The 13644-nt window shown below is 44.3% G+C and overlaps 1 protein-coding gene across 3 annotated transcripts in view; it reads right to left on the bottom strand.

Moving 5' to 3' along the window:
- Positions 1-13644, bottom strand: part of BCAR3 (BCAR3 adaptor protein, NSP family member) — a 215586-nt gene that overhangs the window by 80766 nt on the left and 121176 nt on the right. For all 3 annotated transcript variants that reach the window (XM_065908460.1, XM_065908459.1, XM_065908462.1), the window contains one exon: positions 7332-7371. In XM_065908460.1, coding sequence (XP_065764532.1) covers positions 7332-7371 — 40 coding nt within the window. The remainder of the gene's footprint in view (positions 1-7331; positions 7372-13644) is intronic.

Below are 13644 nucleotides of genomic sequence, written 5' to 3'. Positions count from 1 at the left end.
TGGACATTTCTTCCTAAAAAGAAATCACCCAGCTCTGCTGTAGCTAATCAGTTCCTTTCCTAAAAATATATACTTTTAAGTCTCTCTCAGCAAAGACACTCTATTAATATAACTGTAAGGCTATGTGTGAAGAATCTAGAAAGAATGAGAATCTTCAGTCTAAAAGGCAGATAAGTATAAAGGGAGAAAAGATAGGAAATACTATAAACTGATAAAACTTAGTGAGTGTGTGTGGGGGGAGCAACTCCTGAAGGTTAAAGAAGTAGCCCCAGGAAAATATGAAAAGAATGATAAAGAGTGAAAATGGAAGCAGGTTTCACAGGTTCAAGAAAGGGTTACAGAAGTGAAAGTGTATGGATTATAATAGCAAACACAGGTGTGTCGGCAGAAGTCTCCAATCTTTTGAGGTAATATGATGGGTGGGCCATTATTATCTGTCACATCATTGGTCTTAATGTCGGAGACACACATAAAATACCACCCGTGTTCCAATCAATGTGGTAGTTTTATGATCAAGAGTGACAGATTAAGAAGCCCTCCCCCCTTCAGCTTGCCACAGGATTTATTGTTGTTGTTCATTTGCCTAGTTGTGTCTGACTCCTTGCGACCCCACGGACACCAGGCCTCCCCTTCCCTCACCATCTCCTGGAGTTTGCCCAAGTTCACGTTCATTGCATTGGTTCCAGTCATCTCATTCTCTGACACCCTCACCTCCTTCTGCCCTCAATCTTTCTCAGCATCAGGGACTTTTCCAATGAGTTGTCTGTTCGCCATCAGATGACCAAAATACTGGAGCTTCAGCATCAGTTCAGGGTTGATCTCCCTTAAGATGACTGGTTTGATCTTGCTGCCCAAGGGACTTTCAGGTCTTCTCCAGCACCACAGTTGGAAGGCATCAATTTTTTGACATTCTGCCTTCTTTATGGTCTAGCTCTCACATCCATACATGACCACTGAGAAGACCATAGCCTTGACTATATAGACCTTTGTCAGCAGAGTAATGTCTCTGTTTTTCAACGTACTGTCTAGGTTTGTCATTGCTTTCCTGCCAAGAAGCAACTGTCCTCTGATTTCACGGCTGCAGTGACAGTCCACAGGGATTTTGGAGCCCACGAAGAGACAATCTGTCACTATTTCCACCTTTCCCCTTCTATGTGCTGTGCAGTAATGGGGCCAGATGCCATGATCTTAGTTTTATTAATATTTAGTCTTAAACCGGCTCTTTCACACTCCTCCTTCACTCTCATCAAGAGGCTCTTTAGTTCCTCAGAGTTTTCTGCCCACAGAGGGCTATCATCTGCATCAGTTCAGTTTGCTTCAGTCGTTCAGTCGTGTCCAACTCTTTGTGACCCCATGAACTGCAGCACGCCAGGCCTCCCTGTCCATCACCAACTCCCAGAGCTTGCTCAAACTCATGTCCATTGAGTCAGTGATGCCATCCAACCATCTCATCCTCTGTAATCCTCTTCTCCTCCTGCCTTCACTCTCTCCCAGCATCAGGGTCTTTTCCAATAAGTCAGTTCTTCGCATCAGGAGGCCAAAGTATTGGAGTTTCAGCTTCAGCATCAGTCCTTCCAATGAATATTCAGGACTGATTTCCTTTAGGATGAACTGATTTGATTTTCTTGAAGTCCAAGGGACTCTCAAGAGTCTTCTTCAACACAGTTCAAAAGCATCAATTCTTCAGTGCTCAGCTTTATGGTCCAACTCTCACATCCATAGATGACTATCAGAAAAACCATAGCTTTGACTAGATGAACTTTTGTTGGCAAAGTAATGTCTCTGCTTTTTAATATGCTATCTAGGTGGGTCATAGTTTTTCCTCCAAGGAGCAAGCATCTTTTAATTTCATGGCTTCAGTCACCATCTGCAGTGATTTTGGAGCCCAAGTAAATAAAGTCTGTCACTCTTTCCATTGTTTCCCCATCTATTTGCCATGAAGTGATGGGACTAGTTACCATGATCTTCGTTTTTTTGAATGTTGAGTTTTAAGCCAGCTTTTACATTCTCCTCTTTCATCAAGAGGCTCTTTAGTTCCTCTTCACTTTCTGCCATAAGGGTGGTATCATCTGCATATCTGAGGTTATTGATATTTCTCCCGGCAATCTTGATTCCAGCTTGTGCTTCACCCAGCCCAGCATTTCTCATGATGTACTCTGCATATAAGTTAAATAAGCAGGGTGACAATATACAGCCTTGTCATACTCCTTTCCCAATTTGGAACCAGTCCATTGTTCCATGTGTGGTTCTAACTGTTGCTTCTTGACAAGCATACAGATTTCTCAGGAGGGAGGTAAGATGTTCTGGTATCCCCATCTCTTGAAGAATTTTCCACAGTTTGTTATGATCCATGCAGTCAAAGACTTTGGTGTACTCAATAAAGCAGAAGTAGATATTTTTCTGGAATTCTTTTGTTTTATCAGTAATCCAATGGATGTTGGCAACTTGATCTCTGCTTCCTCTACCTTTTACAAATCTAACTTAAACATCTGGAAGTTCTTGGTTCACGTACTGTTGGAGCTTAGCATGGAGAAATTTGAGCATTACATTGCTAGCATGTGAGATGAATGCAATTGTGCGGTTGTTTGAACAGTCTTTGGCATCATCCGCATATCTGTGATTATTGATTTCCTCCTGTCTACCTTGATTCCAGATTGTAACTCATCGAGCCCAGCATTTCTCATGAAGTGCTCAGGGTATAGGGTAACAGCACACAACCCTGTCATACTCCTTTCTTGATCCTGAATCAATCAGTTGTCCCATACAGGTTTCTAACTGTTGCTTTTTGACCCATAAACAGCTCAGGAGACAGCTAAGATGATCTGGAATTTCCATCTCTTTAAGAGCTTTCCACAGTTTGTCAAGATACATGCAGTCAAAGGCCTAGCGTAGCCAAGGAAACAGAGATAGATGTTTTTCTGAAATTCCCTTGCTTTCTCTATAATCCAGCGAATGTTGGCAATTTGATCTCTAATTCCTCTTCCTTTTCTAAACCCAGCTTTGACATCTGAAAGTTCTTGGTTAGCATAATACTGAAGCCTAGCATGCAAGATTTTAAGCATGACCTCACTAGCACGGGAGATGAGTGCAACTGTCTGATGATTAGCACATTCTTTGGCACTACCGTTCTTGGAAATTGGGATGAGGACTGACCTTTTCCAATCCTGCAGCCATTGCTGCGTCTTCCAGATTTGCTGACATAATGAACGCAAAACCCTGATGGCATCATCCTTTAAGGATTTGAATAGTTCTGCTGGAATTTCACTGCATCCACTAGCTTTATTAAAGCAATGCTTAAGGCCCACTTGACTTTGCACTCCAGAATGTCTGGCTCTGGGTAACTAACTACACCATCGTAGTAATCCAGTTCATTAAGATTTTTTTTTTTTTTTTAAATACAGTTCTTCCGTCACAGGCCTAGGGGATCCTAAAAGTGTGGAACTAGAAGGGACACTGGCCCATTCCCTGGTTTTCTAGTTGCGGGGAAAATGGAACTGATCTTGGGTGGCCTCAGTCTGCAGTGGCTTGAAGCAGGGTTCTTATTCCCGGCTAGACTGAGGTCAGGACACAGCAGTGGAGCATTGAATCCCAACCTCTCGACCACCAGGGATAGTGGCTAGTGACAAGGCCGTGGCCTGTTGGCTTTGTGGAAGTGAATTTCCACAGAGAGAAGGAAAGTAGTAAGACAAGTAAAATGTTTATTAGTAGGAAAAGGTATGTGTGAATAGACTCACATGGGTAGACTAAGATAGAGCTGCACCCTCATGGTGGTTTGAATCACTTATAGGGGGCATTTCTGCCAGGTTTCCTTTGGCCAGTCATCTAGCTTTGCCTGGTTCTGAGTCCGTATTTGGTTTATCTTGGGGTCTTCTCCTGTGTGTGCGCATCTCTTAGCCAAAATGGATTCCAGAGAAGAGGCCTTATGGGTAGGTTGACATCACCTACTATGGCATGATGCCCCTTTCTTTTTTGACCTCCAAGGAGTCTTTCTGCACATGTATAGTTGGGAAGGTCTCCTTTATTTTGAAAATGAGGAACACGTGGTCTCTATACTATCTTATCTGGGCAGGGCTCAGTTTCTCTTCCCTCCGGTGCCCCAACAGGGGACAAATTCCAGTACCTTAAGCCTGGGCCCATTTATCTCCTGCCTCAGAAGCCATAGGGAGAAGGGGGTAAGTTCAAGGTCACACTGCTAATTAGAGAAGAATGTGAGACAGGCTCCCCTCCCTGGAGATCTTAGGGGCTATGTAACTTGGGGTCTCCTATTGGAATGCTATCTGGGAAGGATAGCACACTGGGCTATTACCATGTATTCATATTTTAGTACAATTATTTTTATCAAATATTCTAAACAGTTACCTGACAGAGGTCTAAGAAACTAAACACAGTAAATACTGAAGGCAGTAAAAATATTGCAAAAAATAAACGGGAGCAGTAAGCAGGGCTTCCCTGGTGGCTCAGATGGTAAAGAATCTGCCTGCAATGCAGGAGACCTGGGTTCGATCTCTGGGTCAGGAAGATCTCCTGGAGAAGGGAATGGCTGCCCACTCCAGTTTCTTTCCTGGAGAATTCCATGGACAGAGGAGCCTGGCAGGCTGCAATCCCTAGGGTCGCAAAGAGTTGGACACGACTGAGCAACTAACACTTTCACTTTTTCACTTTCAAGCAGGTAAAGCAACCCAGAAGAGAAACTCTACTACACAATTTTGCCTAGGGCTATTTCCTCTAAAAGCAATTTCCTCTGTTTAAAAAGAAAAAAAAAATTAGTTTTATCTAGGGTAAGGAATGCTAGGTACGCACAGGAAAATTCCAGAGCTTACACCACTAACCAAAGTCACTACCTTAAGAGCAGGAGGAAGGTGCAGCTGCATGGAGGTTTCTGTTTTCCAGTCCACAAAAAGGGTGTTGTTCAGATACAATGAAAGAGAATCAATTATATGTGATTACAGAAAAGTATCTCATGACTATACTTAACAGTTAAAATCAGACCTCGAAGATGATCATCATGTTTTAGGCTCCTGGCTTGGGGGGATGTGGAGAGAGGAGGGGAATGGGGACACAAGGAAAACGTAGAAAAAGAAAAAGCTCCCCTCTCTGGTGGTCAGAAAAGTAAAGAGACAGAAACAGGAGAATAAAGATACCAAAATTCCTGGGGTTCTTTGGATCTATTCAAATTTTCTTATCACATCCAAAGAGGGAATTCACCACGTAGGGTAACAAGGTGTCCTTGGGAGGCCCCAGCAGAAGGTCAGCCTGCTGAAGAAATGAAAGAGCTACCAAACAGTTCTAGAGCTTCCCTGCCAAGCACTCTTCTCTCCAGTCTTCTCACAGAGGTGCTCCTTGTAGCCTGGCAACCGCCCCCCAGGCCCCCTGTCATGCCTCCGTACTGATGTGCAGCAACGCCAGCTATGAGAAGTCTTGGGAGGACACAGAGTACAAAGTGGACAGGACTGAACAGCGGATTCCTTCTCTACCCAGTTCTCTCCTGCCACAACCCAGCAGCCCCATCACCCCGTGAGTTATGGGGTCGGCCTCAGGGTCTCCTCTCCTCTAGGCATGAGGAGGAAGGGTGGTCCCAGACCTTTCTGTCTTCATCTGGGTACTGGAAAAACCAGCGGAAGATGGTTAGAAAGTCTCCCTCGTTAAGGGAGACCTGGGACTGTGACTCCCAGCAGGATGAGAACGGCTGTCGGCTGGCCACTGCTTCTACTGCCGAGATGGACTCAGTCAGAGACCTGCTCGCTGCCCTCCCCCATTCTGAGGTCACAACAAACTTCTAAAACTCTGACTCGCAGAAAGGGCCCTACGTGATGCAACATACTTTACACAGAATCTCTACTTTTCTCCACGCCTGAGACATATTGTGTGTACAAAGGGATGATGGGGAAGAAAGAGCTCAAAGTCAGGGGGCCAAACTGCATTCACCTTATCTACATCTCTCACCTCCCTCAATCATCTTCAGCCACCCTTCAGGCTCTAGGCACCAGCTGGCACCAATTTATGAGGCCTCTGAGGCATGGACTGGTCAGAAGCACTCGAGAGGGTGGCCAAGTTTGAGAAATGCTAGGAGACTGCACTGGCCCAAGACAACTGACTCATGGGTCCATTCAGACCTTGAGGCCCAAGGCCTCTACGAAAGTGTTTTCAGAGGTTTAGTGCCCATGGAGACAAATGAAAATACCTTATATTTCCTCAGTAAGTCCCCAAGCCATATCTCCAAACCAAGGGCAAAATTAGAAAGAAAAAAAAAAAATGTGATGAGGGATACAGAAATGTCATCTCTAAAACTCTGACCAGATTCAGACAAGGTTGATAGCAAAAAGTAAGCTTCAGAAGACCTCAGTGAGTCCTAGAAAAGCAGAATCCTTGAGCCACCACCAGGAGCAGTTCTATCACTGCCAGGGAAAGTGGGGGAGCCCAGCAGACAGAAGCACCAACAACCCCAACAACTCTTCTTTTAGTCCCAATTTTTAACAGTATCTTTTATTTGTCTCTTGAAGTCCATACCTCTGATTGAGTTGATGTTCACTGCTCTTTTTAAAATTTATTTATTTTTAATTGAAGGATAACTGCTTTATAATATTGTGTTGGTTTCTGCCGTACATCAACATGAATCAGCCATAGATATACATGTTTCCTCTTGAGCCTCCCTCCCACCCCTCTAGGTTGTCACAGAGTCCGGATTTGAGATCCCTGAGTCATATAGCAAATTTCCACTGGCTATCTATTTTATATACGGTAGCCAATACCTCTTCTGAGTCAACACAACAACCTGCAATGACCAATTCATGAATGAGATGCAATAGCTTAGAAAATATTAATACTAAAGTGAGTCCTTCCCAAAGTCTCTGCTTAGGTTTAGAATTCATCATTGGATTATCTTAAAGCCTGGGACTTTAGTAAAAGGGAAAAACTGAGCTGTGGAATAGTGAGGAGGGAAAATGTGATTTACACGAAATCATCTGTAGTCTATTCATCTCACTTTGAATATTCTTACATTAAACTGCTGCAGTAATGAGTTTCGGCATGGGATGGTGACTCTAGCCCCCTTTAGAGTCTAGATATATGTACCATATTACCTTTCTAAAAAATTCTGAATTTTTAAAACACATCTGGTTCCCAGGGCTTCAGACAAGGGGGAACGTTTATAAATATATAACAGGGTGACATAAGAGCTCTGCAAAGACTACTGAAGGCCCAAGAGAGTCAAATTACGTCCTGGTGGTTTCAATCTACCCAGCTTCCTACACAGCCAGAAGACAACGTTGTGTTAGAGATGGGAAGCCTGTTGCCACAGGGTCCCTACCGCATGTTAAATCCTGGTTTCCTACCTTCACATATTCCAGAGTTGGGTCCGGAAGATGCTGATCCCTGAAAAGAAAAAATATAAACATGAGAACAATTGGGAACAATTCATTGTCACACTGGGTACAATGTATACAACATTATTTCACCCTATTCATTCACATTATTAAGATGAGTCCACCTCCCAGACAATATCCACAGCAAGGAAGTTAGAAAAGACATGTCTTTTCTTGTAACATTCAAGCCCCCAATATTAGACTATTTATGGCTAGCAATCCTAGAGTCACTAAAGCATAAAAATCAGCCTAAAAGTCTGAGGTAAAGAGCTGTGAGGAGTAACAGAGACGCCAATAAAGCAGGCCCTGCAGCCTTCGGACCAGACGGCTGTGCCACACCCATTTTGACAGAAAACAGAAGCTCAGGAGGGAAGAACAGCTGCCCAAGATCACCCAGCACCCAGGTAGGTGACTTTTGAACCCAGCTCTGCTTCTAAATCCCCTTTCTGTTTTGCTGTCAAGCTGAGCAACTCATTCTAATTTTCTCTGGTACCCCAGTGGTTTTTCTCTCCCCTTCTAACGTCTGCTCAGCTCTATTATAATACTATCAGGATTAACCAGACAAGTGAAAGTGAGCAGCAGCAGTGTGACTGCGGAGGCTGATTTACTATAGTGGAAGAGGATCTCAGGCAAAGGAGGGGAGGGGGACACGTGAGAGCTGATGCTTCCACTACTGGCAGAGTCATAGCGAGGTGCCCACCGTAACACAGGGTGGGAAAAGACAGCTGCCTTTAGAGACTTAAACTTCAGAAAATCAACACATTCCCCTGCAGAGATGAGATCACTTTTTAAAGAACAGAGTGGCTCTGAAGCTGGTGGGAGGAGTCTTCTTAGGCAGGCGGGGAGGTTGTCAGTATATCTACAGAAAGCACATGGCTTCAGGAGGTGGGGGATCCCCACCCACAGGCAGCCGCCTCCGCAAGAATGAGCTCAAGGCCAGACCCTCGGGGGTTTGGACACTTCCCTCTATGGAGAGACCCCTGGGAGACTGCAGCACTTCTCTCCTGAACGGGGGCAGCAGGACCCCTGCTGGGACACAAGGAGTGGCTCCCACAGCTCAGGGGCAGCCCATCTTGTTGTAAAATGGACCCCAGCCTCAGAGCTGTTCCTGGACTGGTCTGTCCACTGAGGGCTGCACACATAGGCAGGCTGGCTTCGGAGACGCTCCTCATGAGCTTCTGAAATGAGTCCCTTTGCAAGGCCAAAGTATCTGAGAAGGGCTTAAGCTCAGAGTCCCTGGTGCACTTCCATCAAAGAGGGGTATAAATCAGTCTTTCAGAGCCTTAAAACCAAGCATACTCTTTGCCACTAAGTTTGTGTTTGTTCATCAGGCATCTTTTCCCGAAGCGGCCGAGTCTGTCTGCTGTGCTGGGTCACCAGCTCTCCTTCTGCAGTCTGGACATTGAGTTGATGCTTCCAGGCTTTGTGACTATGAGACCACATGGCGAGGGACCATAAACTTTGTCAGCAGGACTTTGGCCAAGCTCCCTTTTAAGTTCTCAAACTCCTGGGTTTCTACTGAAGAAACATTTTAGGCTTATAGGCATCCAGTCTCATGCTAATCATCCGGTTCAGTGGTCTGGCCCTGGGAGTGCCGAAAAATGTTACAGCCACTTGGAAGCTGTTTCTCATCTTTTTCAAGTGTCTATTTTTAGGTATGTTCTAAAATGTCTATTATATATACTCATACACGTGTGTCTTAATGCATGGATAATAGTGTAGGTGTGTGCTGTTTATAGCATTGATTTGATCCTGGGAATCTCTCCACACTAAATAATTGAGGACTCTGAAAAATTTTGTTCATGTGGGTTATATCTACTGATTACTGATATTAGTAATTAAGCCTGAGAAATTTTCAAGGTGTTTGTTAATCCATACTTTAAAGGTAAATCCATTAAAATGTTTATGTAAATAACATTTTTATGAAAAATGTGTTTTATAGCAAAAATTTAGTGAGAATAGTGACACTGCCATATTTTTGCAGATCTTTTTAACATCTGGTTTACTAGAAGACAGGTGAATTCTCATATCTACTTCTGTATTCAAAATGTTGTGATATTTTGGTTGAAACAAATGAAGAAAATCTACCCTCATGCAGTTATGTAATTGAAAAGGGAGGGATACTTTAATAGATTTTTCATTTAATTATGGCTGTTCTACTTTAAGAACATATCAAACCTTGACAAGTAGTAGTTTCTTAAAGGTTAGTTGTGGACTCTGAAGCCATATCTCTTACTCTTTTCCATCCCTCCTGCACTTTGAATGGATCTTTTGTCCATGTCTGATTCTTTAACCACTATTCTAGAAAATATTGGTTCACTGAGTTATGCAGATCTGCCAAATTTTGACCCAATTCATTATAACGTAAAAAAAAAAAAAAAAACCCACCACATTTGTTAATATGGTCACTAATCTCGTTAGAAGTTACTGCCTATAGGGAATTGTCAAGCTCATGGTGGAGGATTCCATGAGTTTTCTAAAATTTTAATTTTTCACTGGAATTTTTTCATTGGCAACTAACAAGGTCAAATATTTTCCCTGAGCTTCATTTCACTCATTTTGGAGGAAATAGCTGCCAAATACCAAGACCACATAGTCATGATCTGTAATTTTAACTCTTTTTTTAGGTGTTCGAAGGTCATTCTTTTAATAAATTCTTTTTAGAATTTTGCCCAGGATTTGCTCTTCTCACCAGATTTACCTATAAAAATCCTTTTCCTTTTACCTTTCGAAAGCTGATTCCTCTTCTCTTTTCTAGAGATGGACCTGAAAACTGAGCTCCTTCTACCAGGACAGACCCCTCAAGCTCTGTTGGGAAGGGGGTGCGGTAACCAACACGGATCAGGCTGGGCGCTGTGTCTGGATGGTTCCTGAGGCAGCCCCAGCTGCAGTCAGTAGGGTCTCCATTCAGAGAAGGGGTCACCTCCAGGCAGGGTGGCCCTTGTGAGACAGGCTGGGACCTGGGACCCTTTACTACAAGTGTTTGTACCCAGACAAATATCACCTGGAGCAGCAGAATACAAAGAAACCATCACGGACTAAAAATAACTGCATCCACCTATGGTTGGGGCAGATCCTGAGCAGCACGATACAAAAAGGTCAAAATTCAGCTGCTATTTCTGGGCTGCTGGGAGCAAAAGCAGCATACTGCGCGTGCCCTCTGCACTCAACAGGACCAAGGGGGTTGGAAGACCATCTGCACCACCCTTCTAGCCCAACCCACCAGCCTTTCCTTCCCCTCATCCCATTTAAGGGACCAGCTCTCCCCCACCGGGGGCTGGTGAGCAAGGGCACCTGTTACTTGTTTTCACTCCCTGCTGCGGCATCACAAAGAACCCTGCCTGAAATTCTTGGCTGATCTCTTATCAGTTTCTATTGATTAAAGAGTCCAAGGACCCAGCTCAGTAACGTACCTGCTCTCCCTACCACCCTGCTTTCCTGCCCAGTGGCCCCAACACAGAGGAGCCTGGAGTGTTCTCCCAAGCATCCCCCCCAGGCTTGCATGGACTCCAGTGTTCCTATTTGATCCTCCACCACACACACTTCTCTTGGCAGAAGAGAAGGAAACAGGAGGTGCTGGTTAAGGATAAAAACTGAAGTCTCCTCCTGACCCCAGCCCCAAGTGAACCCTGCTAAGAGAGTTCTGTTCATTCTGTAAGCAGAACAATGCGTGGGTGCTAAGTCGCCTCGGCTGTGTCCGACTCTTTGCAACTCTATGGACTGTAGACCGCCAGGCGCCTCTGTCCATTGGGATTCTCCAGGCAAGAATACTGGAGTGCATTGCCATTTCCTTCTCCAAGGGATCTTCCCAACCCAGGGATCAAACCCCTGTCTGCTGTGGTACCTGTGTTGCAGGCAGATTGCATTCTTCTGCTCACCCTTTTCAGAGAGGCAAGGGAGTGAAGACAAAGAGAGTATGTTATAAATCCAAAAGCCTTAAAAATCATTGCCTTGAACCAAATTAAAAGTATATTGGGTTGGTCAAAAGGTGCATCAGGGTTTTCTGTACCATCTTACAGAACTCAAGCAAACTTTTTAGCCAACCCAAATATTTCAATGCAGAAGAGCTGTGTCTCCTTTCTCAGCCAGCCTAACCCTAACTCTAATCCATCTAACCACAAGGAAGACACAAACGAGAAACACAGCAGTTGGCCCTGTAGTCCCAGCCTCTAATTTGAAATAGAATATCCAATTATTCATATAAGACTGTGCAGCAAACACTCCTTAAACCACATCTTCATACTCTCCAACAGAGTTCACTAGAAAACAAACAGAGAAACTTGGCAATATAAATGAAAAGCTTTTTTTAATCTTTTTTTTTTTTCTGCTTATGCCAATTATGAATCCCCACCCATGTGACCCCATGATGTTGTGTGTATCTCTACCCCTGAGAGTCTGGTGGGCACCATTGGCCCTCTGTCAAGCAGGCTACCCTGCAGAGCATCATCCACAGACCTCAGGAAAGCAGCAGGATGAAACCGGACTCTCCTGTTATTCTGTTCTTAAGTTTATTAAGTTTTAAATAACATCACTGTGTTTACTCTGGTTAAATCATTCTTTCCAGTGTCCCAATTTCTCCAGTTCATACTGAGGATGTCTCTCTGGGAGTCCCAGAAATGTTACACATATTTACTATTTTAGTTTGTTTCTCATCAGTAACCAGGTTAATAATTTCCTCTCTCTTAAAGGGGCACTTGAGCTAGAAGTGTTTGCTATTTTGAGTTAAGAGGTTCTCCACCTTGAATACACAAACAGAATTTCACTGACAGAGATCTTTTCTGAGCAGTTCAAATGCAGATGGAGATGGAAGTGCCCTATGTCTGTCTTAAATGAGAGGATGTTTTAAGTGAATGGATGTTTACTTATTTAAATATTATAGACTAAATTAACGGCTAACAGTGATGTCACATGAATGTTCGTTTGGATACAACATAAAAAGGAAATGCCTGTGATAACGTGATTATTTCATACAATGGAGGGATGTGAGAAACTAGATCCAGCTATTTCAGATTGGGGCTCCCCTTAAACTCCACGCACACTGATGGTGGTTTAGTCACTCAGTCATGTCCGACTCTTTGCAACCCCATGGGCTGTAGTCCATCAGGCTCCTCTGTCCATGGGATCTTCCAGGCAAGAATACTGGAGTGGGTTGCCATTCCCTTCTCCAGGGGAACTTCTAGACCCAGGGAATCGAACCTGGTTCTCCTGCACTGCAGGCGGATTCTTTACCAACTGAGCCACCAGAGGCCTCCATGCACACCAGTGACGTGCAGAATTCACACTCTTCCTCTGGTGCCTCCATGCATGTTTACTGTAATGGTATTTAACAATGGCATCTCCCTCTACAGGGTGAGCAATCCAAGAGAAACGATGTGCTCACTTCAGACTCAGTATCCCCCACAGTTCTTGTATTCATCCCCAAACAGCAAGCAACTACAGTAGGTGAGACAACAGAAATACAAGAAGCAAAGACACAGGTGCTGCTTTTATAGAGAGGCTGCAGATAAGAGGGAAAATAGATCAACCGACTCAGCACAATTCAAGTTACAGTCAGTGGGAGGGAAGCTCCATAGAGAGGCCTTGAGGCAACATCTGAGTTAAGGTTTGAGGGCTGAGTAGGGACTTGTCCCAGTGAAGAAGCTGTGGGCAGCTGGTGATGAGAAATCCTCAGGCAAAGAGAGAAGCATGTGATAATACAGTACATATAGGGGACCACAGCACTGAGGAGTTGAATTTCTGTTAGCCCTGGTCACCATCATCTCTCACGTGGACTCTGCAATATGATCCCCAGTTCTGCTCCATCTCTACAACCTCCACACATCAGCCAGCATGATCCTTACTCAGATCACTGCCCTGCTCAAAATTCTCTACTAGCTCCCATCCTATCAGAACAAAACCTTGAGGTCCCCACTGTGGCCTTTGTGGCCCTGGATGGCATGACCTCAGCCAGCTCTCCAACCTGTATTAGGCAGAATTTCAAAGATGCCCCTTTCCTGAGATTCCTGTCCCTTGATGAGTTAATCAAACACTAATCCAGGTACTGCTGTGAAGGGACTTTGTAGATGTTAATAATGTCACAAGTCAGCTGACATGGGGGATTTGACACGAGGGAGTCTGTTGCCAGCATGATGTTATGAGAGGCTCTGTGACAAGACAGAACCCACAGGAGATAAGAGCTGCCTCTGGCAGATGGCCAGAGCCCTTAGTCCTACAACCACAAGGAACTGAATTCTGCCAACAACCTGAATGAGTGTGGAAACAGACTCCGCACCCCAGAACCTCA

Source organism: Muntiacus reevesi, chromosome 1, assembly GCF_963930625.1.
Source record: "Muntiacus reevesi chromosome 1, mMunRee1.1, whole genome shotgun sequence".
Lineage (NCBI taxonomy): Eukaryota > Metazoa > Chordata > Mammalia > Artiodactyla > Cervidae > Muntiacus > Muntiacus reevesi.
The sequence above is the reverse complement of the archived record's forward strand: the minus strand, read 5'-3'. Positions and strand labels throughout refer to the sequence as shown.